Source organism: Salmo salar, chromosome 22, assembly GCF_965601325.2.
Source record: "Salmo salar chromosome 22, fSalSal1, whole genome shotgun sequence".
NCBI lineage: Eukaryota > Metazoa > Chordata > Actinopteri > Salmoniformes > Salmonidae > Salmo > Salmo salar.
The window spans coordinates 33,337,024-33,360,744 of record NC_138312.1 but is presented as its reverse complement, the minus strand read 5'-3'; the positions used below and the strand labels follow the sequence as shown (position 1 = coordinate 33,360,744).

General features: G+C 42.9%; 1 protein-coding gene and 1 long non-coding RNA gene across 2 annotated transcripts; one reads left to right on the top strand and one right to left on the bottom strand.

Moving 5' to 3' along the window:
• Positions 1–2,127: 2,127 nt before the first annotated feature.
• LOC106583179 (prostacyclin synthase) lies at positions 2,128–14,741 on the bottom strand. Its single transcript, XM_014167075.3, has 10 exons — positions 14,565–14,741; positions 13,768–13,891; positions 13,405–13,580; positions 12,389–12,538; positions 9,146–9,273; positions 6,990–7,171; positions 4,314–4,467; positions 3,539–3,720; positions 2,858–3,009; positions 2,128–2,483 (listed from the first exon to the last, which is right to left on the bottom strand). Exons 1-10 carry the CDS (start codon positions 14,633–14,635, stop codon positions 2,333–2,335), a joined length of 1,470 nt encoding a protein of 489 aa, XP_014022550.2. The 5' UTR covers positions 14,636–14,741; the 3' UTR covers positions 2,128–2,332.
• A 33-nt stretch (positions 14,742–14,774) lies between these two features.
• On the top strand, positions 14,775–22,231 carry LOC145862626 (uncharacterized). The gene is made up of 2 exons (XR_014382174.1): positions 14,775–14,880; positions 16,316–22,231. It is a non-coding gene; the product is annotated as an uncharacterized LOC145862626 (long non-coding RNA).
• Positions 22,232–23,721: the final 1,490 nt, after the last annotated feature.

The window sequence follows — 23,721 nt, the reverse complement described above, 5'->3', positions numbered from 1 at the left end:
GGATATTCCAACCCTGTGACCCGGCCTGCTCTGCTCTTGCTGATGGTAAAAAAGTGTGTCCTGTCTAACCAATGGCTGTGCTGTGTAGGGCTATGGTGGCAGTTCAGGAGAGTCAAAGGCTTTTTCAGAAAATGTTTTGTTTATTAGCGCGTTTTTTGGACTAAGCCTATCTTGCGCACAGACCAGCCAATAGCCTATGTTATGTTCAGTTTTAGAAGGAGAGTGTGGAGATGAGGAAGACCAGAGGTCAACTTTGATAGCTTTCTACTACTACAGTATAATTGTACTATAGGCCTAGCTTTCTACTACTACAGTATAATTGTACTATAGGCCTACCTTTTATTAAAGAAAATGGCAAAAAGCACAGGCGTACCCCTTGTTAGTTTATGATTTTGAATAAGATAAAACGGATCCGATTACATAAAGCGCTTTGGTCCGAGATGCTTTACGCTAGAAACAAACAGTAAAATACCCAGGAAAGACGTGACTCCGATATGGGGATATCAAAGGCTAGACAAAAAATAGACTTTGCTTGGGAAGTAATCTAATTCTGTCCCTATCTATTAATTAAGATATTCACTTTCTGTACAATAAAAGATGTTAAACCCAGACAGATTTTAGGGAAACACGTGTGACCTCTCATTGGGTTAAGCCATGTAACCAGCAGTTAAAGCTTACATTCTGTGTCGGTAGGCCTACTCTGCCTGGGGTGGAAAGGTAGGCCTAGCTTTTGAAAGTACCATGCTTAGATTCCTAATGACATCTTAGATGTAATTATTTGCAAACAGGGACAGTTTCGTTGCAACTCAATATTACAGTAGGAAGGTGTTTAATGTTTGAACACTGTGTATTTTGCTGAAGGGATGGCCAGCCATTTTCATTTCAGAGGTCTGATTTTCTCCATGTAACCCTTATTATAAATAACGTTCACTCCCTTATTACATTTTTTGGCGGCCAATTTTCATGGGAATATTAAAAAAACTGCATAAAGAAAATATGCACATTTCCCCTACAAGTGGTGTACTTCCACCAAATGGACTTGATAAAAATCACTGCGTGGTGATGTAGTGCACACAAAATGTACTTCTTCGCTTAAGTTTTCACGTAGCGAAGAAAAACCTAAAGTTAAATGCGTTTCCATCGCATTTTCATCTTTACGGATCATTTGGTCACAAAAACTGTTGTGCTAAATAGTAAATGTGTGCCTAATATGGTCTTGGCACATGCGCTCTAGCCAACAGTTTGCAGATACAGTGCAGGTAGGCTAGTCTACATGAGATTATTATGGATAGTCTAAAAGCAAGAATATTTGTATTTGTCAAATGGCAGTCAAGCATCTATTATCATGTCACTAGAATAAGACCCTTGATATTTATTGAAAAGCAGCATCAATATCACCATGCACTCCCATCACCCTGTGAAGTTCAAGTTATTCAATCCGTAGCCTAATAAACTGTATGTTTTCCCGGGTCGTAGTGGGAGGACCACACACCCTATCGTGCGACTCCAAGTTTACTTCGATATGACAGTTCTATCAATATTTGAAGCATAAAGGCGTTACCACCGCCATTTATCGCATAATTTGTCACAAAAAGATCCCACCATGTCAAACGAACAAATTATCCGTTTGCATTTTAAAACCGATAATTAGATTTGTTTTAAAATGTATGATTTTACTCTCTGCGTATGGAAATATGGTTAGTGTGACAAATGTATGGTTTGATCTGTTTAAAGAGCGCCAGCCGCCCAATTACTCCACCAAATAAATAAAGGGAAAGGGGGATACTTAGTCAGTTGTACAACTGAATGCCTTCAACTGAAATGTATCTTCTGCATCTGAATCAGAGAGGTGCAGGGGCTGCCTTAATTGACATCCACGTCTTCGGTGCCCCGGGAACAGTGAGTTCCCTGATGCAATGGACACAACCATCATGGGACTAAAGGGGATTTAGGATACTTTCATCACTGGGATAAGCTCCAAATTGGTGTTTTGTTGTGAAAATGTTTTTACAAATAATTCTAATTAGGGTGGTGCAATAGTTTATACATAACGCACTTTAAACACTTGAAGCTGGTTTTATGGAGCCAGGTTAATCATTGATACAACTTATTTTACAAACAAAATAGTCTAGAACAAAAAACTATTTTATTGTTATGAAGTGACTATTTTAAAGTGAAATATATACATTATAATTAAAGATAAATAACACATTACACTGTACATTTGTGCTGATACAAAAATAGATACAATACATTATATTGACATATGTCATACATTTTTTGAAATTAGCCTAAAGTGAAGTCTGGTTTGAGAGATCTCAACACCATGTCTTCAATGTGAATGTCTAGGTTTATATCTGATGGCCAGGTCTCCTTCAGGCTGCAACATTCCAAACCCAAAGCGACTGGTGTTCACCTCTGGCATCTGAGCCTCTGAGTCACACAGCTCCAGTTCCAGATGAGACAGGACCAGGTACACAAACCTGAACACACAGATAAAGACACAGCAGGTGAGTTGTTGGCATAATACATTATAAATGTGCCTAAACTGTAACATTGACCATTGCACACACCAGTTTTTGCAGAATCCTTTTGTATTTTATTTTGGCATGTTCTATTTGCATAGCAGTGAAATTCATGTCACTGTAACCCAATCTTGCATAGACACCTGGAGAAGCCTGCGCAGTAAAAGACAGCTGCTAAGCCTTCCCTCTTCCTATAATGGCATTTGCTGTGAGGTGAGCTAATCAATCCCAGAATGAAGTCTGTCCTTGATTCTGGTGAAATGGGGACCTCTGACTCTCTCTGACCTCTGCCCTCCCCCTAAGACCCACAAGGAACACTCAGAGATACTCACTGTCTGATGGAGCTGATGGCAAAGCGTTTGCCCACACAGCCGTTGGTGCCTGCACCCCATGGCATGGTGTAGTATTTGAGCCGTCTCCCTCCTTTAAAGAAGTCATTCTTCACAGATCCGTCCTGGTTGAGGAAGCGTTCATACTTGAATCTCTATGACAGGAAACGCAGGGAGGTAAAGCAGTGAACCCAGCTCATACTGACAAATGATGATCACACATGACTGTTCTCCCACGCTTCCTGCTGCACACAACCATATCATATCAGATGGCAATAATAGCCTGTTACTACCTAATCATTTACTACAATTTCCGTGTGTATTCCACTAACTGGCTGGTACTGTAGGGTGAAGGACAAAGCAATGATTCAGCTGTGTAACAACCTTCCCACTCCTATTTCTGTTTGTGTTCAAGTGCCTTACAATGTCCTAGGTTTAACCCCTCTCTCTGTATCTTGGGTAAGCCAGGGGCACATTAGAAACTGTGTAGGTGTGCTTCCTCCTTACGTAAACAAACGTCAATGCTTATTACTGTAACTTATCTTTAACCTGTGTTACACAATTAATACAACTAGGGTTGTTGGATAGACAGAACATGCGCAGATGGATTTGAAACTAAACTTTATTGTCCATTATTAGGGAGCTATTATTTGTTCATGTGTGAGAGGCAACTAACATCCATACCTGTGGTTCCTGGTGGATCTCAGGATCCATCTGAGGGCTAATGAAGGGGAACAGACACACTCTGTCCCCCCTCCTGAGCTGGTACTTATGCCCATTGGCCATTTGCAGGGTCTTTTCCTGCACTACCTCTCTGGTGATGAACGGGGCAGCACTGAGCCTCAGAGTCTCCTCTAAGGCACTGTCTGGGATAGAGTAGACAAAGAAAAGAAGACGATGAACACTAATGTACACAGACTCATTAAGCATAGAGATGTTATGTCCTCGTAATAGATTCGCTAAGGTCATTCTCATTTAAGGAGTCCCTTAAGAATAGTTATGAATAGACTTGCCTAGTTAAATAAAGGTTAAATACATTTTTAAACTTTAAAAAGGGCTAAAGGCAGGTTTCTATCTTCAGGTAGGTGGCACTTTCCTTATGTGCTCATTATTTGCACCAGAGGTTAGAGCACCTGTTGATGGTGACATGGGAGCCATTGGATCATTGAGAGCAACTTTCAGGGCCTGAGCAGGTGGATCTGCCCTGGTCCTTTAGTCATTGAGCTCATTAGGGTCTCAGGCAGAGACTACTGTATGTGTGGCCACTCGCCTGGGAACAGTGTGTGTATATATATATATATATATATATATATATATATATGTGTTTTTCTCTTCAACTGCCCTCTCACCTCTCCCCCCCACCCTCTTTTCTCTCTACTCTGTTCATTTGGGTACATTTGCCCATAGGGATGAAGCTCCTTGTCTTTGTGCTTATACCCAGTAAACAAGAAACACTCACCAAACACAGGTGTGTGCTGCAGCCTGTCCAGTAGGGGACACTGTGCCAAGTCCTGCCCGGAGATGCTGCTGAACTCTCTTCTCACCGCCCTCATGGCCTCAGGGTTTGTCAACAGGAAACCTAACAGCCAGAATGCAGCAGGTCCAACGTTACCCTGGCAACAAATGAAGGTTGACATGAAGGCAATGACACAGCGAGTTCCCTTTCCGATGGTTCTCACAGTGAGACTGTGCAGGTAGCAATTATATAACCGGAGAAGAGAGCATTACACACCACATGTCAGCTCTTACTATTTTCTCTCATAGGGGAAACCATCACTTGTTAATATAGTTAAATCACAAGGCCTAATGAATTAGACTGGTTCCTTTCCTGTGTCTATGACAGAGAACCATGTTATGGCTACTGTCAGAGAGTAAGTGCTGTAATGGTTACTATAAAAGCAAAGCCATTAGATACCAAAGAGACTAAATATGGAGTGTTCGAGGGCACACTGGGCTGTCCTGGCCATCTGTCTGTGTTTGTACATGAGTGGAAAGACCACTGAATTTACATCGACTCCAGATTAAACAATGTTTGCCATGTATGGTGTTGAGCGATTAGTGCTTTTTGAGGTCGGTTCGATCATGAAAAAAAAAATCGTATTTTTTTCGCTATTTTGTTTTGACATTACATGCACTATGCATTATGTGGGTTGAAAGCTGTAACACAGAATGAAATAATAAAAGTCCCATGATGGTGGTGACTGCCCATTATTGCTTATCACTAATTAACTATCATTTTTTATTTGATTATTTCATTCCACGTCATCTTCTCATATAGAGCGGCTGCCTACGCGGTCTGACAAAATCACTATTTTTGTAATTCTTCAAAAGGAAATAAGGCATACTTTTAGGACTGCTGAATGCCAACTATCAATCACTTAGCACTCCACTTGCTATCCCTCTAGATAGTACATTCTCAGTCTCTGTGTCTTGCTCTGCACAGACCGGACAAGTTTAAGCAGGTGCGTAATGGATTATGGTCAATGTAGTTTTTTACCACTACAACTCCATCGCACAGTCCAAGCTTGATCTGATTTATCCCTACAGAAACTGTACATCGAGCTCACAGAAAAAAACGAAGGAAATGGAATTCAAATAATTGAACCGACGTCGGTCAATTATTTGTAAAAAACAATATTTAGAAAATAAATGTTGGTTAATCTCTCAGCATTAGCCATGTAATATGCTGCACTATACACTATCCAGGAATTACATACAATATAATACACACATTATTTTTTGTGGTAACACCTTATGTTCTTCACTACATTCTTAGGGGAACTGAAAAATTACAATCAAGAGTTGCATGATGATGGTAGATCATGTGGCTGTGTGACATTGTAGATGCAGTTATCAGTGCTCAATGGGTGAAGTAATACGTCTAAGCAGCAGGGTTGGGGTAATTCCATTTGAATTCCAATCAATTCAGAAAGTAAACCAAATTCCAATTCTGAATGTTCTTCATTGAAAAGCATTGAAGACAATTGGAATTTCAGTGTACCTTTTGAACTGATTGGAATTTAAATTTAAATGGAATTAACCCAAACCATGCTAAGCAGGAGCTGAGTACTCAGAGTGTACTCAGAATGTTTTTGGTATCATAGTGTGTACTTTTGCCATCTTGGGATTCCCCCAAAAAGTATCTGTTTAGCTGGCATCAGACCCTTTTATCTAAAGGACATAAACAGGCTACTAGTGCACTCTTGTGGTAAAGATGCGTATTACACTCATTACCATCTTTAATTAGGGAAGTCCTTGTCAGAGCAGGAGGAGCAGACAACAGTAGCTCTGTAACAACAATTCTAGCAGCAAAGAGAGCTTGAGAACATCCCACTGAGGCCATGTTAAGTTGGAGCCCACTGGGACTTGCAGTAGTCTAACATAGGGACAGGATGTCTGTCCCCTCCCGTGTGGCTCAGTTGGTAGAGCATGGTGTTTGCAACACCAGGGTTGTGGGTTCGATTCCCACAGGGGACCAGTATGGAAAAAAATGTATGAAATTTATGCATTCACTACTGTAAGTCGCTCTGGATAAGAGCGTCTGCTAAATGACTAAAATGTAAATGTAAATAACACTAAAATAAGGTCTAACAGTTCTAGGGTTTTTCCATACACTCCAGTGGTTGAGAATACAGCATTAGTATTCATCTTAAAGAACTGAATGTGCTAGTATTTATTTCTAGTCTTTCAAAAATAATCACTAATCACAAAAGTATTCTACAGTGGTTGGACAAAGCGTAAGGTGTGGTTGACAAACAGGTACAGTATAATCAGAATTTGAGAGGCACACCGCGTGGGTAGCTGAATTTCACAAAGGGTAACATCCTTAATCAGTCGAGTCTAGCATCTGACATTGGCATGCGAGTGTCTTTGTATTGGAAAATGTTCATGTTTAAGATGGCTGCTAGCATGCTGCTGTATTACTAGGTATCATTGTTGGCCCACCTCCAAAAAGCTATTGAATAGAAAGGAATTTTTCTATGGGTGCAATGGAACAACAGGGATTTTCACCAATCGTTCACAAGACCTATTCAGAACAGCTTTAAATAGCTGGGCAGCCGTTGCTTTGTGACAATGACAGGCCACTACTCCTCTTAGAGAGGTGAGGTGAGATGGGGGAGTGTCTATGACTCACCTGTGTGGCCCACAGCTGCAGCAGCAGGGCTTTCCTCTGAGTTTCCTCGTCAACTCCCTCTTCCTGCAGAAGGTGCCTGTAGTCTCTCAGCCAGGGGCTGGACCCGGAGCCCTCTCCCAGCCCCGCCGGGGCCAACAACTCCCACAGACGCCCCCTCACACTCTGGGCGGTCCGCTTCTCCTCTGACACACACAGACAAGAACACGCAGGCAGGTGAGTCAAGAGTAAACACAGACACACATTGGTAAAACAGATGAGATCAGACTGAGCTAATTTGATTAGTGAGTCAAGTGTCGATAGAGAGATACAGGTGACATAATCCTGAAAACAGAGACGGGTGGGAGAGGTGTGTAACATGAACATGGGAAACATGAAGAGTGAGTTATAGGTGTGACATGCAAGATAAGACAGATTAACAAATATGCCATTTGAATAGAAAGAGGTGAGTGACAGTGACACGGGTGGGGCAGAAACAGGAGATATGTGGGAGTAAGCCAGGAGGTACAAACAAATATAGTATGTATAGTTAGAGAACAGTAAGATCAGATATAAGGAGGTGAAAAGGACAGGTGACAGTGAGAGGGTGAGAGGACAGACAGGTGTGTCAGGTGACATCAGATAGAGCCTGTAGATGAAGCAGGTGTATGACTGAGAAGAAATGACATAGGGACCATGAGTAATTAAGCCAATTGGAGTCGGAAATGAGATTCAAACATATGACCCGCTTAGATAAAGTCATTCACTGCAGTGACCGCACCATGGCAAGCAAGAAACAAACTAAAACCCTTTTACTGATGAGGTCACCACAGTACAATGACAAATATGACAAATCACAAACAGCCAGCCGACTCAATGATATGAATAAAAATCTGAGTCATAAAGTGATCGGAGATAACACAGATTGAATTATTCCTCTATTCAGTCTTTATAATAAACTCAGCAAAAAATGAAACGTCCTCTCACTGTCAACTGCGTTTATTTTCAGCAAACTCAACATGTGTAAATATTTGTATGAGCATAACAAGATTCAACAACTGAGACATAAACTGAACAAGTTCCACTGACATGTGACTAACAGAAATGTAATAATGTGTCCCTGAACAAAGGGGGATTAAGACAGATTAATGACGGACCCTCCACCTCCAAAATCGATCCCGCTCCAGAGTATAGGCCTTGGTGTAATGCTCATTCCTTCGACGATATACGCAAATCCGACCATCACCCCTGGTGAGACGAAACCGCGACTCGTCAGTGAAGAGCACTTTTTGCCAGTCCTGTCTGGTCCAGCGACGGTGTGCTTGTGCCCATAAGCGACGTTGATGCCGGTGATGCCTGGTGAGGACCTGCCTTACAACAGGCCAACAAGCCCTTAGTCCAGCCTCTCTCAGCCTATTGCGGACAGTCTGAGCACTGATGGAGGGATTGTGCGTTCCTGGTTTAACTCGGGCAGTTGTTGTTGCCATCCTGTACCTGTCCCGCAGGTGTGATGTTCGGATGTACCGATCCTGTGCAGGTGTTGTTACACGTGGTCTGCCACTGCGAGGATGATCAGCTGTCCATCCTGTCTCCCTGTAACGCTGTCTTAGGCATCTTACAGCATGGACATCGCAATTTATTGCCCTGGCCACATCTGCAGTCCTCATGCCTCCTTGCAGCATGCCTAAGGCACGTTCACGCAGATGAGCAGGGACCCTAGGCATCTTTCTTTTGGTGTTTTTCCAGAGTCAGTAGAAAGGCCTCTTTAGTGTCTTAAGTTTTCATAACTGTGACCTTAATTGCCTATCGTCTGTAAGCTGTTAGTGTCTTAACGACCGTTCCACAGGTGCATGTTCATTCATTGTTTATGGTTCATTGAACAAGCATGGGAAACAGTGTTTAAACCCTTTACAATGAAGATCTGTGAAGTTATTTGAATTTTTACGAATTATCTTTGAAAGACAGGGTCCTGAAAAAGGGACATTTCTTTTTTTGCTGAGTTTACATTAGGGTAAAACAATCAAACTATAATACCACATCCAAACTGAATTAAGCCCTAAGATCGGACACACCAATTTTGTTAATCAACTCCCACACCCAGCTACCACTGTACCTTTCCACAAATGTAAATCCTTGCGGCTCATAATGTTTCTTTCAGAGACCATGTTTCATGTAGTCACCTGGTTTCAGTGTGGTCCTGGCCATTTTGGTCAGGAGGTTGTCAAACTTCCGGTACTCCTCATAGACGTTAGTGGGGTCTGTTCTGTTGTTGTTCAGCTCCCCTCCAAAAAGTGTGAGGTACCCTGCCCTGAGAGAGAGAGAGTGGGATGGTGAGTATGTGGTTGTAGAGTGGCATGTTGAAAAAAACATTTGGTTGCTAGTAGCAGTTAAGCTTAGGAAAACATGTCATTGAGTGATCATTAAATTGATTGAAGATGTTGCCTTAAAGATGGAATCCGCAGTAGGCGGAAACAGCGCCATGGCTCTGCCACCACCGTTGTTATTGTTTTTTGTTGCCCATCTGAGGAGATGTCGCGTAGCATGGTAGAAAAAATTGCAGTACATAATAGTGTGCTCATCTATCTCGCGTGCAATTATGTCCGAGGGGAAAAAACTGTGTTCGTTGTTTGCAGTAACTTCTTTGTTCTTTGTATTTAAAACAGGCATGGCAGTTTCACCATTAAGCATTTCAGTTTTAAGTGATTGTTAAGAACCGTTTCCAATCGATGGAGGAATACCTTACCCACAGTGGCATCCTCCCACTGAAGGTCAACAGGAACACTTCCTGTGTCACACCGGCCACTGCCCACCCACCTAAACTGTGTGGGGTACTACTAGTATAAACTTCCTATTTAGTATAAATCTTCTTCATCCTAGATTACTTCACAGCAGGGGTTTTCAAATGTTTTGGGGCCAGGGACCCCTTTTGTGTTAGTAAATTCATCAGGGACCCCGACATAATTAGAACACAGCTCGAGTGACATAATAATAGCATACAAGGACTTCTACCAAGTCTCGGTCCCTGGGAAGGAACATTATAAAGGCACGCCTCTTGGCATTGGAGAGAAAATGAAGCCGTTTTCAAGGTAATATTCTGCAATTATACACAGAATGCCATTTTTTTAAAGCTTACATTACAGTGCATTTATGTTAACAATTTTTGGGGGGGAAATACAAGAAGTATCCAGTTGAAAAATGTATAATTGGTGGAGTACTGTGAATACCAATATCCCTGTGAGCCTCACAGGCCCATGTTGCCCAGGCATAAGAACATACTATAACTTGTAGATTACAATTATTTTGGCCAAGGGATATATTAATCTGTTGTTGTTAGTAATATTAATAAAAAATACAACTTAATTCATGTTATACTTTGAGATCTGCCTGTGGACCCCATGCAGTACGGCCGCAGACCCCACTTTGAGAACCCCTGCTTCACGGTGTCTGACCTATTAAGCAATGATGTTGACTAATGCTAACAGAAGTAATGACTAAATCATCTGGTCCCCATTAGGATGCTGAATGTTTAAATGACCATCTCAAACATCTCTGGCAACACTATAAATAAAAACCCTTTTAAAGTGTGTAGCTAGGGGAGTTCTACAGGAAGGACAGCATGAAAGAGGAATTTCATGAGTGGCACTGCTCTTTCTTTTCATTAGATGCCTCTTATGTGTCACTAAACATTCTTACTGTCACGACCTGTAGTAGGTCAGGGCGTGACTAGGGGGTGATCTAGTATGTCTATTTCTATGTTGGTGCTAATATGGTTCCCAATTAGAGGCAGCTGTTTATCGTTGCCTCTGATTGGGGATCATATTTAGGTAGCTATTTCCCCACCTGCGTTTTGTGGGATATTGATTGTTTGTTAGTGTGTTTCGGCACTACATCCTCACGGTCTTTGTAAGTTTTGTTATTTTGTTTTGTTAGTTTCACTTAAATAAATATGTGGAACTATACTCACGCTACGCCTTGGTCCGCTCATTTTCAAGAACGTGACAGAATATCCCACCAAACCAGGACCAAGCAGCGTGTTCACCAGGTAAAGGAGTTTTGGACATGGGAAGAAGTTATGGGTCGATGCGAAACCCTTCCATGGCGGCAGACGGAAGGTAATAATGGAGGACAGCGACAACGCCAGGGTTCGCGGCCACAGTAAGCCCAAGGACAACCCCAAGGTTTTTTTTTTTGGGGGGGGGGGGGCACAAGGGGTGGCCGGTCGAGCCGAGGAGAGAGCCAGAGACCGTCAGGGAGGCAATGGAGAAGTTGGGAGAGAGATGTTGTGCAAGTGTGTTCTGCTCAACATTCGACCAGAAGATCCGGCAGTCTGGTGAAACCTGTGCCGGCTCCACGCATCAGGCCTCCAGTGCGCCTCCCCAGTTTGGTACGTCCTGTGCCTGCTCCCCGCACTCGCCCTGAAGTGCGTGTCACCAGTCCGGTGCCACCTGTACCGGCTCCACGCACTAGGCCTCCAGTGCGCATTCCCAGTCCAGAGCTTCCGGCGACGGTCTGGGAACCTCCGGCCACGGGCCCCGGGCCCCGGAACCTCCGGCCACGGTCCATGGGTCCGAACCTTCCAGGCACGGTGTCCAGTCCAGCTCCAAGGCCGGAGCCTTCCTCTGCGCCGATGCCTAGTCCATGCACGGTGTCCAGTCCTGCTCCATGGCCGGAGCCTTCTTCTGCGCCGGTGCTCAGTCCAGGCACGGCGTCCAGTCCAGCTCCAGGGCGGGAGCCTTCCTCTGTGCCGGTACCCATGGCGTCCAACCCAGCTCCAGGGCCGGAGTCCTCCTTTGCGCTGGTGCCCAGTCCAGGCACGGCGTTCAGGCCGGATCTGGGGTCTGGGCGGGGGCTACGACCTGCACCGGAGCCGCCACCGACACTAATCACCCCCCCTACCCTCCCCATTTGGTTTCAGGTTTTGCGGCCGGAGTCCGCCCCTTTGGGGGGGAGGGGGTACTGTCACGCCCTGACCATAGCGAGCCCTTGGTTCTCTATGGTGTAGTAGGTCAGGACGTGACTAGGGGGTGATCTAGTATGTCTATTTCTATGTTGGTGCTAAAATGGTTCCCAATTGAAGGCAGCTGTTTATCGTTGCCTCTCATTGGGGATCATATTTAGGTAGCTATTTCCCCACCTGTGTTTTGTGGGATATTGATTGTTTGTTAGGCACTACGTCCTCACGGTCTTTGTAAGTTTTGTTATTTTGTTTTGTTTCACTTAAATAAATATGTGGAACTATACTCACACTGCGCCTTGGTCCACTCATTTTCAAGAACGTGACACTTACTGGTGTATTTACAAACAAGTGGCTTGTGGAACGGGCTGGTAAGTAAGCTGTTTATCCCAGGCGTTTGATGTAGGCCCTTGGGGAAGCGTGGGTGAATGAGTGAGGGAAGGAGGTATAGGAACTCTTCCGTTCGTACCTGAAGAGAAGACTGTAACAGAAGCTGAAGAGCCCGTCCGTGTTCCAGTCGGTCTGGTTGTGACAGGGCCTCTGGGCTTGCAGCAGCAGGGACTGGAGGTGGCGGTGCATGGTGCTACTCAGGCAGGATAGGCTCCCGCCCTCGAAGTGCCTGAGGGTACAAAGGTTTAAGGTCAAGAGAAAGGAATGCTCGTCATATATGATGTCACCAAGGCCAAACCTGTAATTCACTTTTACCTAATTGTGTCCTAGACTAGCATTCTGTCCAGGGGTTTACTATGGGTCGCTTTGGCTCGGACAATGCTTATTTACTTAAGTAATGGCACTGTGAAGACAGGTGTAGTATCAAGCCTCTATGGAATAACACCATAAAACATAGGTGGAAATACTGTAACTGATCAGTTTGAACTATAAACTGGGGGCTGGAGGATATGTCAATGCAGTACACCTGTGTGGCAGGGTACAAAATGCTGCTCTGTAGATTCAACATCCATTACAGAGAAGTTGACATCTATGCTCTATAAAGCCAGAAGAAAAGCACTATAGCACTGTGACCTACACAATGGCCTAGATATTCTGCAAGACAATATGACTGTGAGAGATTGAGATCGTTCCACAAGAGTGCCAATCAACAGAATGGTGGGAGGTGAGTGCATTTGCTCCGCACTCTGACACAGTATGCATTTATAAACCATAACATGAGGCTAATCAGGCCATGGTGATGGTAGTGATATCTGTGATGGTTGATGTGGTAATCCCTGGTCCCAGGCACCTCTCTGTCTCAGGAAGTGAAACTTTTGAGCTAGACTACGGTGGAGCCAGGAAGCAAAATCACACACACACAGAGTAGCATATTATACCTGTGTAAGGATCCAGTTATTGGCTGGACAATGCTGTCCTTAATCGTTTATATGTCAAAAGTTTAATTTGTCATTCTCTGACCGTATCAATGGGCATGTACAGCTGTTTTTGGGCTGACCACACAGAAAGAAGTGTGTGATAAGGATAGGGACGTACTGTTTTGTTAGGGCCTTCTCTACAGCAGGGTTGTGATGGGGGATCCGCAGGCTGAATATTCTGTCCATGAGAACCTGTGCGTAGCGTGTGAAGTCTAGGGACACAGAGTCCTCTATCACAGCATCATAAGAGCTGGGGTCCAGTAGCACTGTCACATAGCGCCCAGCCACACGCACCTACACACACACACACACAAAATCAAAAAGTGGAACACACCAACACACTCACACTCATCATGAATGGTGAGGAATTTACATCTGCTATAGGTGTATTCAGGGATTTAGGCAAGAACAGATGACCAGGTTCAGGTACATACATATTAGGTAGATGATGTTGAGGAGTGTTTCATATCACCATTCTTACCGTGAAGATATCGCCATGCTTCACCTTCATACGGTTTAGAAACTTGGCAGCATCTCTTCCAAACTCAAGGGCGTGGCCTAACCATGGAATAACTCCTTTGTCTAAAGGGGGCTCTTTCTCTGACCTGTATAGAAAGAAAACCCATGTAATTTTGAACAGCTAATATTCAAACCTATATATTTGTTCATACCAAAGTTACTGATTACACAGATGTTGTCTGTTGATGTAGTAACTGTATCCGAAATCAATTGACTATTCAATATTCACATGCCTGGCTCTAATCAAGTTTTAAAGCAGAAACTCTCCCAATAACATTTATAATAGAATGAGCCCATCAATTTATCCAGCGATATAGCAGTAAGCAAGGATGAAAACAGATGTGACTTTATGATCTTTGAGACACACAAGTTTACATTTAAGACTGGCCAGCGAAAATAGTCCTTAATAGCACTTGGTTTTATAGTTAATCTCTGGATTATTTCAACCTTCCCTCTCAAAAAGGATTGACAGGTGACAACTCATGTAACTCATCTACTGCTCAATACAACTATGATATTATTAAGATGTATTTGGATTACTTTAGGTTTATGGTAAATACAACTTTATGCTGGGTTTGTTTATACTAGGTAGGCAATACACCTATTAGATAAGTAGGCTAAACAAATATGTGCACAGGTAAAAACAAGTTCGAAATGTCCACAATATAATACAGAACGCAAGCATGCCTTATTCAATGTATGCAGTGCAAGCATAGAAATTAGCCCAATAGAACATTCATTTTAGAAAAGGGCACTCACCTGGAGCGTTTCGAAACAAGTACGAATAAGAGAAGCATGCCCTGGACAAGCAAAAGTATCGTCCAAATCATAGCGCAATTTGTAGAAAGATGTACCTGCACGTTGGTGCGCAGCAGTGAATATATGTGAATAATTTAAGACTGCAGGCTTGATCAGTTGTAGTGCTATTTATTTTGTCATCCGATGACGGCGTTGCAGGGTGTTCCCTGACGTCATATTACCTCATCCATCTTCCTATTTGCACGAGTTCACGTAGTACCTACGACTAGGGAGTGGATTCATCCGTCTCGCGGGAGATCCGTGTTAAAAGGTCAAGGTAATTTCACCAACATATGCAGCGTTTACCGTGAATGTAGTCTCCGCGACCGCGGGAACATTGCCTTTAATTGTCAACGGTGCTATAAAGCTGATACTCAGGGCTAGGAATTTAATGTAGCCGTAGATCCATTTCCAGATACATCCAAGGCTAAACAAAACAAACCCACCCATGTGTCTGAATTTAAATCAGATTAGATTTGATAATATCCCAAATAATGATATTCCACTGATATCGTGTCTTCATGGTGGCCTCCATAGAGTTGAGCGCAGACTATTTGAAAGAAATGTACCTTTGACTCACTATGCAGTCGATACTTCAAAAATGTAAATTCTTAAACTCTTACCATGTACCTAAGTTTGTCCCGTTGTTGCGTGCCTTTTTCTTTGTTTACTAAAATCCTACTTTTTAATAAAACGTTAATCAAAAACAAACACCGACTGTTTCCTCATTGATATTCAACTGGCACATTCACATTTGCGCTGAGTTGCCATCTTAAAGCAACAACAATGAGGAAACAGTCAGTGGTTATATTTGATTGACGTTTTATTGAAAAAGTATGGATTTCAGAAAACAAAGGTGTGTATTTACTTGGCTACATCATGGGTTGCCTACCTCAATAAATTACACACTTACTTACATGTTATTCAGGTCAACATTTTAAAACGGATATTTCAATAAAATAAGCTGAAATGTACCTAGTCTGTCATATTTAAACAAAGCTTGCATAGCCACTTCTATTTCAGTTGATGATGTGGTGATTATGGTAATGTGTCAAACTCACAAATGTAAAAAGAGGTCGATGGAGGTCACATCAATGGTGTATCTGTTTCACAACAGCATCAGACATAACTGATGTAAGGATGAGACACTGTTGTCATTGAATGAGACACTGTTGTCATTGAATATGCAGCTGGGTGATGCATGAGAATGAGTGTACAGTCTAAGTGTCATAAAAAAGTCCATTACATCAACATCAACTGATCTAGGCATGTTTGGATACAAGTTTTAGTGACCATAAGAGTCATCGTACAGAACCTACCTGCCTACCTACAAGTCGTCAATTGAGCATATCGCAGGATTGAGCATATCCAATCCCTTTGTTGCCAGGCAGTCCACTCAGAAACTGAGCTCCTATTATCTGCCCAGTGACAGGAGAATGCTCAAACCACTTTCTGAAGCCTTTAGACAGCTGGTTTTTGCCTGCCATATGAGTTCTGTTATATTCACAGACACCATTCAAACAGTTTTAGAAACCTCAGACTGTTTTCTATCCAAATCTACTAATAATATGCATATTCTAGTTTCTGGGCCAGAGTAGTAACCTGTTTAAATTGAGTACGTTTTTCATCCGGCCGTGAAAATACTGCCCCCTAGCCCAGACAGGTTAACTTGGCCACTTATCCTCCTTTTCCTTTGCTGCTTTTTCTTCTAGTGGGACCCGGACGTTTTCTGGGGTTTGGCCAAAGATCCCTGCTGTCTGTTTGAGGAGGAACGCCCCTGCGTGTAGGCCACCTACATTGACCCAGACAGTGTGATGCTTCCGCCAGTGTCCTCCCATCCTCAATATGGCATGAGGAAGACAGATACACCCCGTCACAAAACACTCATTGCACAAATCATTAACGCTAAAACACCACAGTATTGCTTGAAGAAAAGCCATCTGGCCAAGGGCCCATCGACACCAGAAACAGAGTAGACTCAGTCCATACTATACTCTCACAATAGAGGTTTGTTCACACAGATAATATTGTTGTGGATTAATGAAATCAATATGATCCAACTTCCTCAACTACTCATTTTTTGGAAACCCTGGAATTTTCCAGATGCCTTTCAGAACAGACAGGTTAGGACTTGTCTGTCCACCCCACTCCACCATGAATTACACAGTCTTACTGTATGTATGTGTGGTACATTACCTTTTGAAAGCATTTCTTATCCTGGGTCAGGATGACAGCCTTCCCTGAGCCTGGTCTGGACACCTGGGCCATCTCTCTTACACGGGACGGATACAGGTCCCAGTTCTTCTTTCTGGAGCCCATTCTATAAGAAAACCACACAACATACACATCAGCCATGTAAACAATATGAATACATTCAATTAATAAATTACTCCATTGAAGACTTGTTGGTAGGTTCTGTCAATGTTGAGTGACCTAATTGAAACAGTACAGTGGTATCTACCTCTTCCCAAAGGGCATGTCAGTGATAATGATGTCCACTGAGCTGGTTCTCATGGTTAGATGACACAGGTCTCCCACTGCACCGTGTCTATGGGCAGCCCTGGTGTACTGCAGAGGTGGGGAGTATATACAGTGAATTCGGAAAGTATTCAGACCCCTTGACTTTTTTCACATTTTGTTTGGTTACAGACTTATACTAAAATGGGTTTAATAGTTTTTTTCTCCTTCTTCAACCTACACACAATACCCCATAATGACATAGCAAAAACAGGTTTAGACATTTTTGCAAATTAATAAAAAAATGAAAAACATAAATATCCCACTTACAGTTGAAGTCAGAAGTTTACATACACTTAGGTTGGAGTCATTAAAACTCGTTTTTCAACCACTCCACAAATACATTTCTTGTTAACAAACTATAGTTTTGGCAAGTCGGTTAGGCCATCTACTTTGTGCATGACACAAGTCACTTTTCCAACAACTGTTTACAGACAGATTATTTCACATATAATTCACTTAATCACAATTCCAGTGGGCCAGAAGTTTACATACACTAAGTTGACTGTGCCTTTAAACAGCTTGGAAAATTCCAGAAAATTATGTCATGGCATTAGAAGCTTCTGATAGGCTGATTTACATAATTTGAGTCAAGTGGAGGTGTACCTGTGGATGTATTTCAAGGCCTACCTTCAAACTCAGTGCCTCTTTGCTTGACATCATGGGAAAATCAAAAGAAATCAGCCAAGACATCAGAAAAAAATTAGTAGATCTCCACAAGTCTGGTTCATCCTTGGGAGCAATTTCAAAACGCGTGAAGGTACCACGTTCATCTGTACAAACAATAGTACGCAAGTATAAACACCATGGGACCATGCAGCCGTCATACCGCTCAGGAAGGAGTCCTAGAGAACATACTTTGGTGCGAAATGTGCAAATCAATCCCAGAACACAGCAAAGGACCTTGTGAAGATGCTGGAGGAAACAGGTACAAAAGTATCTATAGCCACAGTAAAACAAGTCCTATATCGACATAACCTGAAAGGCCGCTCAGCAAGGAAGAAGCCACTGCTCCAAAACCGCCATAAAAAAGCCAGACTATGGTTTGCAACTGCACATGGGTACAAAGATCATACTTTTTGGAGAAATGTCCTCTGGTCTGATGAAAAAAAAATAGAACTGTTTGGCCATAATGACCATCGTTATGTTTAGAGGAAAAAGGGGGAGGCCAAAGAACACCATCCCAACTGTGAAGCACGGGGGTGGCAGCATCATGTTGTGGGGGTGCTTCACAAAATAGATGGCATCAAGTGGAAGGAAAATTATGTGTATATATTGAAGCAACATCTCAAGACATCAGTCAGGAAGTTAAAGCTTGGTCGCAAAAAAATGCATGAAATGAAATGTATGCATTCACTACTGTAAGTCGCTCTGGATAAGAGCATCTACTAAATGACTCAAATGTAAATGTTTTCACGTGTTTCTGAGTTATTGGAATTCAAGCAGGCGGAAATCTGGCTTGGATATGATGTAGCACCGTGATAAAGACTCACCACACTGGAAGCTAATAGGAATAAGACTTTTAGATCACGAAAATGTCTATCATACATGTCAAATTTCAACACTGGCAGATGTCATAACTTCAGAGGATATCTTCTCTGGAATGAGCCATTGATAAAAATTTTGTAATATTCCTACCTCAAGAAAATGTGTAATTTAATGGAGGGTCTAGCAATCTTTCCTATATGTCTGCCTCTTTGGTCCTTGAAAGAGAGCGTTCCTTGTCCCAGAATCGCCCAGAATGCACCGCGCGGCCCACGTAGCATGGGAAACGTTTACCATCTCCTCAAAAGTATATTTACCGTTGCGAATGTCAGACTCAACTCTGTGAGGTCCATCGATCTATAGGTTGAACATGGTGAGATTGTAGACTCCAAAATTGATAGTGCAGATTGTTTAGGAGATTTTACAGCCAACTAGCTACTTTACATGCGGATATTGTCTTTTTGGTATTACTGTGTGAAGCTACATTTGGTAACTACCTACCTAGCTAGTGTCGTGGAAATTCTACACATGGGACACTATTAACAGCAAGCTGGAGAGGTCTGTGATAGAAATGTTATCTTGTGAAGAGACAGCCTTGAAAATGATGGTAATCTCGTTTTAGTGTCATAAATAATCCTTGGTTTCTACCTGTGCTTGGTAAAGATATGTGGGTGGGGGGGCGACATGACCCCCTCCTTAGGACTATCTAAGAATATGTTCTATAAAAATAGGAGACGGTTCCAGACACATGACAGAACCATCCCAATGAACTATGCCTATGTAACGTGTCTGTAACCAGTATATAAGAGATGTAATGGGACTGATCGACATGCTGCATACTTCAAGCTGCATACTGGACCCTATTCCAACGAAACTACTGAAAGAGCTGCTTTCTGTGCTTGGCCCTCCTATGTTGAACATAATAAACGGCTCTCTATCCACCGGATGTGTACCAAACTCACTAAAAGTGGCAGTAATAAAGCCTCTCTTGAAAAAGCCAAATCTTGACACAGAAATTATAAAAAACTATCGGCCTATATCGAATCTTCCATTCCTCTCAAAAAAAATTGAAAAAGCTGTTGCGCAGCAACTCACTGCCTTCCTGAAGACAAACAATGTACACGAAACGCTTCAGTCTGGTTTTAGACCCCATCATAGCACTGAGACTGCACTTGTGAAGGTGGTAAATGACCTTTTAATGACGTCAGACCGAGGTTCTGCGTCTGTCCTCGTGCTCCTAGATCTTAGTGCTGCTTTTGATACCATCGATCACCACATTCTTTTGGAGAGATTGGAAATCCAAATTGGTCTACGTGGACAAGTTCTGGCCTGGTTTAGGTCTTATCTGTCAGAAAGATATCAGTTTGTCTCTGTGAATGGTTTGTCCTCTGACAAATCAACTGTAAATTTCGGTGTTCCCCAAGGTTCCGTTTTAGGACCACTATTGTTTTCACTATATATTTTACCTCTTGGGGATGTCATTTGAAAACATAATGTTAAATGTCACTGCTATGCGGATGACACACAGCTGTACATTTCAATGAAACATGGTGAAGCCCCAAAATTGCCCTCGCTAGAAGCCTGTGTCTCAGACATAAGGAAGTGGATGGCTGCAAACTTTCTACTCTTAAACTCGGACAAAACAGAGATGCATGTTCTATGGCCCCAAAAAAAAAAAGATCTTCTGTTGAATCTGACAATTAATCTGGATGGTTGTACAGTCGTCTCAAATAAAACTGTGAAGGACCTCGGCGTTACTCTGGACCCTGATCTCTCTTTTGAAGAACATATCAAGACTGTTTCAAGGACAGCTTTTTTACATCTACGTAACATTGCAAAAATCAGAAATGTTCTGTCCAAAAATGACGCAGAAAAATTAATCCATGCCTTTGTTACTTCTAGGTTGGACTACTGCAATGCTCTACTTTCTGGCTACCCAGATAAAGCACTAAATAAACTTCAGTTAGTGCTAAATACGGCTGCTAGAATCCTGACTAGAACCAAAAAATGTGATCATATTACTCCAGTGCTAGCCTCCCTACACTGGCTTCCTGTTAAGGCAAGGGCTGATTTCAAGGTTTTACTGCTAACCTACAAAGCATTACATGGGCTTTCTCCTACCTATCTTTCCGATTTGGTCCTGCCGTACATACCTGGTCACAAGACGCGGGCCTCCTAATTGTTCCTAGAATTTCTAAGCAAACAGCTGGAGGCAGGGCTTTCTCCTATAGAGCTCCATTTTTATGGAATAGTCTGCCTACCCATGTGAGAGACGCAGACACAGTCTCAACCTTTAAGTCTTTACTGAAGACATCTATTCAGTAGGTCCTATGATTAAGTGTAGTCTGGCCCAGGGGTGTGAAGGTGAACGGAAAGGCTGGAGCAACGAACCGCCCTTGCTGTCTCTGCCTGGCCGGTTTCCCCTCTTTCCACTGGGATTCTCTGCCTCTACCCCTATTACGGGGGCTGAGTCACTGGCTTTCTGGTGTTCTTCCATGCCGTCCCTGGGAGGGGTGCGTCACTTGAGTGGGTTGAGTCACTGACGTGGTCTTCCTGTCTGGGTTGTCGCCCCCCCCCCCCCTTGGGCTGTGCCGGAGATCTTTGTGGGCTATACTCGGCCTTGTCCCGGGATGGTATGTTGGTGGTTGGAGATATCCCTCCAGTGGTGCGGAGGCTGTGCTTTGGCAAAGTGGGTGGGGTTATATCCTACCTGTTTGGCCCTGTCCGGGGGTTTCATCGGATGGGGCCACAGTGTCTCCTGACCCCTCCTGTCTCAGCCTCCAGTATTTATGCTGCAGTAGTTTATGTGTTGGGGGGCTAGGGTCAGTCTGTCACATCTGGAGTATTTCTCTTGTCTTTTCCGGTGTCCTGTGTGAATTTAAGTATGCTCTCTCTAATTCTCTTTCTCTTTTTTTCTTTCTCTCTCTCGGAGGACCTGAGCCCTAGGACCATGCCTCCGGACTACCTGGGTTGATGACTCCTTGCTGTCCCCAGTTCACCTGGCCGTGCTGCTGCTCCAGTTCCAACTGTTCTGCCTGCAGCTATGGAACCCTGACCTGTTCACCGGACGTGCTACCTGTCCCAGACCTGTTGTCCCAGACCTGCTGGAACCCTGACCTATTCACCGGACGTGCTACCTGTCCCAGACCTGCTGTTTTCAACTCTCTAGAGACAGCAGGAGCGGTAGAGATACTCTCAAAGATCGGCTATAAAAAGCCAACTGACACTTACTCTTGTGTTACTGACTTGTTGCACCCTCGACAACTACTATGATTATCTTTATTTGACAATACTGGTCATTTATGAACATTTGAACATCTATGCCATGTGCTGTTATAATCTCCACCCGGCACAGCCAGAAGAGGACTGGCCACCCCTCATAGCCTGGTTCCTCTCTAGGTTTCTTCCTAGGTTTTGGCCTTTCTAGGGAGTTTTTCCTAGCCACCGTGCTTCTACACCTGCATTGCTTGCTGTTTGGGGTTTTAGGCTGTGTTTCTGTACAGCACTTTGTAATATCAGCTGATGTAAGAAGGGCTATATAAATAAATTCGATTTGATGTGTACTTGGAGCATTGAGTTGGTTGGAACCTCTCCAGCGCGCTGATAATAAACAATGATTCATTTAAGATTGACTTTGAGTGTCCCATGTGTAGAATTTCCCCGACAATTTGGCATCAACGAACAGGATGATGCGAGGAAAACCGGTGGCACATTTTATGACCGGTGGCACATAAAATGAAACGTGAGGGAAATTCCCATCTGACCAAAAGACCAGACCCTTACTGTGAGCTGCTCATGAGGAGACAACATTTGCAAACAATTGAGGGACGTCTTCTGATTTGAGTAAGTCAATTTAAATGAATTTGAATAAAAAAATTATAATAAAAAAAAATCAATTAAACTAAACATAAAAATGGAGGAGGCTACCACTAGTCCTAAGTCAAGTAATAGCAAGTGAATGTGGATGTGAGTTGTGTGAGTGTGGAAAGTATTAACCTGTTAGGGCTAGGGGGCAGTATTGACACGGCCGGATAAAAAAACGTACCCGATTTAATCTGGTTACTACTCCTGCCCAGTAACTAGAATATCCATATAATTATTGGCTTTGGATAGAAAATACCCTAAAGTTTCTAAAACTGTTTGAATGGTGTCTGTGAGTATAACAGAACTCATATGGCAGGCAAAAACCTGAGAAGATCTTGTTCTTCTTGTCTCTGTTTATTGAAGACTGAGGATCTTTGCTGTAACGTGACACTTCCTACGGCTCCATAGGCTCTCAGAGCCCGGGAAAAAGCTGAATGATATCGAGGCAGCCCCAGGCTGAAACACATTATCGCGTTTGGATAGTGGCCGGTCAGAGTACTCAGACTCAGGCTCGTGCACGAGGGCACGAGATGTTTTTATTTTCTCTCTTTGTACGTATACACACTTTCTCGGTCGGAACATTATCGCTTTTTTACGAGAAAAATGGCATAAAAATAGATTTTAAACAGCGGTTGACATGCTTCGAAGTACGGTAATGGAATATTTTTAATATTTTTAAGACATTTTTTGTCACGAAATGCGCCGTGCTCGTCACCCTTATTTACCCTTTCGGATAGTGTCTTGAACGCACGAACAAAACGGCGCTATTTGGATATAACAATGGATTATTTGGGACCAAACCAACATTTGTTATTGAAGTAGAAGACCTGGGAGTGCATTCTGACGAAGAACAGCAAAGGTAATAACATTTTTCTTATAGTAAATCTGACTTTGGTGAGTGCTAAACTTGCTGGGTGTCTAAATAGCTAGCCCTGTGATGCCGGGCTATCTACTGAGAATATTGCAAAATGTGCTTTCACCGAAAGCTATTTTAAAAATCGGACATAGCGAGTGCATAGAGGAGTTCTGTATCTATAATTCTTAAAATAATTGTTATGTTTTTTGTGAACGTTTATCGTGAGTAATTTAGTAAATTCACCGGCAGTGTTCGGTGGGAATGCTAGTCACATGCTAGTCACATGCTAATGTAAAAAGCTGGTTTTTGATATAAATATGAACTTGATTGAACAAAACATGCATGTATTGTATAACATAATGTCCTAGGGTTGTCATCTGATGAAGATCAAAGGTT

Excerpts from the sequence above, each read along its gene's own strand:
- LOC106583179 (XM_014167075.3), bottom strand. The coding sequence starts at position 14,635 with ATGATTTGGACGATACTTTTGCTTGTCCAGGGCATGCTTCTCTTATTC. Across the intron at positions 12,539-13,404 it reads GAGAAGGCCCTAACAAAACA|GCACTTCGAGGGCGGGAGCC; the intron begins GTACGTCCCTAT and ends TTGTACCCTCAG. Across the intron at positions 2,484-2,857 it reads GCCATCAGCTCCATCAGACA|GTTTGTGTACCTGGTCCTGT; the intron begins GTGAGTATCTCT and ends CTGTGTGTTCAG.